The sequence below is a fragment of the Parasteatoda tepidariorum genome, unplaced genomic scaffold (assembly GCF_043381705.1).
Source record: "Parasteatoda tepidariorum isolate YZ-2023 unplaced genomic scaffold, CAS_Ptep_4.0 HiC_scaffold_1281, whole genome shotgun sequence".
In the NCBI taxonomy this organism is placed as follows: Eukaryota; Metazoa; Arthropoda; class Arachnida; order Araneae; family Theridiidae; genus Parasteatoda; species Parasteatoda tepidariorum.
In genome coordinates, this window is record NW_027261368.1 from 10,926 (window position 1) to 13,785 (window position 2,860).

A 2,860-nucleotide genomic window follows, 5' to 3' on the forward strand; every position below is an offset into this window, starting at 1 on the left:
AAAAAAAAAAAAAAAAAAAAAAAAAAAAAAAAAAAAAAAAAAAAAAAAAAAAAAACAGAATAGATTTTACACTTTCAAGAACAATAATAAAAAAAACGAAGTTGAAAAATAAAATATTTACAAGAATCTATTTTTAAATAAAATTCTGAGACATAAACATTAAATTAAGTATGAATTTCTCATTCGAAACGAAAACTGCTTATAAAAAAATACAAGAGCGGTATGAAGATAGAAGTGAATAAGAAAGAAATTTATAAATAGAATAGAACCATCATTTTCCTACTCAATCAAGGAAATAGGTTTGCACGCTGTAGCAAGATGTGACACATAGATCGGTTGGGTTACCATATTCTCAATTTTGCGGTTTTCAGAGCGCTTATTCTCGATCGCGCCAAGCGGTGCCGAAATCGTGAGCATTTCCGTGAGTGCATCCGGTTTACCTCATTGGAAGGCGAACGCTCTATCCCCTGAGCTACCACGGCTCCTCCTGGAGTCATTACCTTGAGTCGGCATGGATCTACCCCTATTAAACACCTTCGGAAACCTAATTAACTTTCTTCCTGCTCATCTCGCATCAGTCCGCTCTACGAAAAGTGTTCATTCTGGTCTTCCATAATTGGTCACTCTAATGTGACTGGACTATGTAGATTCAGGTGGAAAACTTCTGATTTTTAAAAATATGTACGAATTATTTAAAATATGGTTCGTGCACAAATAGTCACGTATATATAACCGTAACTGCTACCTTTAAAAGTTATGAAGAAATCAAACATTACGTCAAGCAATAACTTATTAGCTGCTTTTTAATATGTTTTTAAAATCAAAATTTACTGTACAAAAGATTAATAAAAAAAGAGTGTCTTTTTTCAATTTAAAATATATCTGACCACTTTATATTTTTCCTATTTTTAGTGCTTTTGAATGGCTGAAAATGTGCACATCAACATCAGTTGAATTGAAATGTAATCAGGAAGCAAAAAGCTTTATTGAAAAATCTACCATTACTATGCTTGGCGAACAATACAAAATGCTGTGCGATAAATCAACAAAGGGGCCATTCACAAATTGCTTTGGGCTGTATGGAGAAGAGAACCTGGAAAAAGAAGATCTCGTAATGATATTCTCGGGTGGCAGCACTGCTCGCATTGCGTCATTTGTTATGCTCTTTCTCCCTTTCATTCTCACAAAAATAAAAGATTATGTAACACTTTATTAATATTATCATGAATTTTGTCTACATCTAAATGTTGTTTTAACCAGTTCAGATCACGCAATTCTTCCTTCATGACCCACGTATCATATATAAGACAAGTCTTACCAGCGACCAATAGTCAAACGAACTTGATTTAGAACGTTTTCTTTTAATTTTCAGACGAGACTAAATTGGCGGTTGAAGCTCGTTTTAATTTCAAGTAAGGACACACTTCAATATGCGTTACGGCTCCATCATTTTTAATTTTTTTTTATTTGATCCGGGCTAATTAAACATGTAATCAACTACCTGGGTTCTTTAGAAAGAATTGCAAATCACTGCGCTGCCCCCCCCCCCTACGGAGTGAGAAAAGTATGGAGTGCTTTGATTTATGTGGGTGTAGATTTGTTAAATAGTGCTTTACATGTTTTGGAACAGTTGTTTTTTTTCCTTTAAAAGACTATCATCAACATTTTATAACAGTACGTTTAGAAACTTTCAATGATAATAAACTGCATTCAATTTACTGGATTACAGTAAGAGATTTACTTGAATTTTTAAATGAAAATTGGGATTAACGGAAAAAATCGTGAAATCCGAGTGTACGTATACTTTTGGAGTGTACGGGCAGCTAATTTACAACCCAGCGGCCTTTAACGACTAGCTCTCTTTTTTGGAGATTCTTTTATGAGCTGCAGTTGGTCGCAATTATAATGTAAGTTTTTAATTTTTTTTTTAATTTCTTTCCTTAACAAAATAGGTTATAAATCATGTTTTTCTTTATTTAAAAAAATTTACTTACCAGAAGAGTTGGTCGCTAAAAGCCGCTGGATAGGAAAATCGCGTATGGGCATGGGGAAGAATTTTTTTACTTTCGCTGGCCCTGAACAATTAATTTGTGTTATTTACATTAGAAATCTAAAGCTCTTTTTCTTCTAGATGAGCTTTTGTGGTTATTTTGAATAAACCGCCATTTGGGGTTTCTTAGATTTCTTTTCAATTCTCCAAGACATCAGACAATTGAAAGCATTTGCCTTAGAAATTATTGTTGTAACACTTGGGTCGACAGTTACATTTCATTTATAATTTTTCTGATACATTGATGTAAAGACAAACAAAAAAAGGAGAGAGAAAAATATGGTGGCTGAAGGAATACGGAGTGTCTGAATTCAGCAGCGATATTCGGCTTATTTCAGTTGGTAACTAAAGACTCAAATCACTGTACATATACTACTTAAAACATTTATTTGTAAAATAAAAGAGTTAAAAGTAGATTTTTAATGCCACATTTTTGTTTAAAAAAATTTAGAAACAAAATAAAGGTAAAAATTAAACAGGCTGTGATATTTACCCTTCTAATTTAATCGATTAGAATAGCTTAAGTGACAATTAAAATTATTTTAACCGTTAAAGGTAAGAACAAAAGAAACTTAAATGTCTGTTTTTGTTAGATATAGGAACTAATTTCTTTCCTGATGTGTATTTTATTGATAATAATGTTACGGACAGTCGAGAGTAGTTCTACAATTTATTACTATGGATTTCAAAGTCCTGTAGAATGAAATGAGACTTAGAATCGTTCTAAATAATGAAAACATTTTAAATGTCAAATCGCCTTTTTCACCCTGTGGATAACAAAAAGCAGTTTTTTGTGAACAAGCTCTTGGT

General features: G+C 32.2%; 1 protein-coding gene across 1 annotated transcript in view; it reads left to right on the forward strand.

Moving 5' to 3' along the window:
- The window catches only part of LOC122272891 (uncharacterized), a gene marked incomplete at its 5' end in the record, with an annotated part of 9,935 nt that extends 7,469 nt beyond the window's left edge, over positions 1-2,466 (forward strand). Inside the window, 1 exon segment of the mRNA XM_043056927.2 lies at positions 913-2,466. Coding sequence (XP_042912861.2) covers positions 913-1,216 — 304 coding nt within the window.
- Between the last annotated feature and the right edge of the window lie 394 nt (positions 2,467-2,860).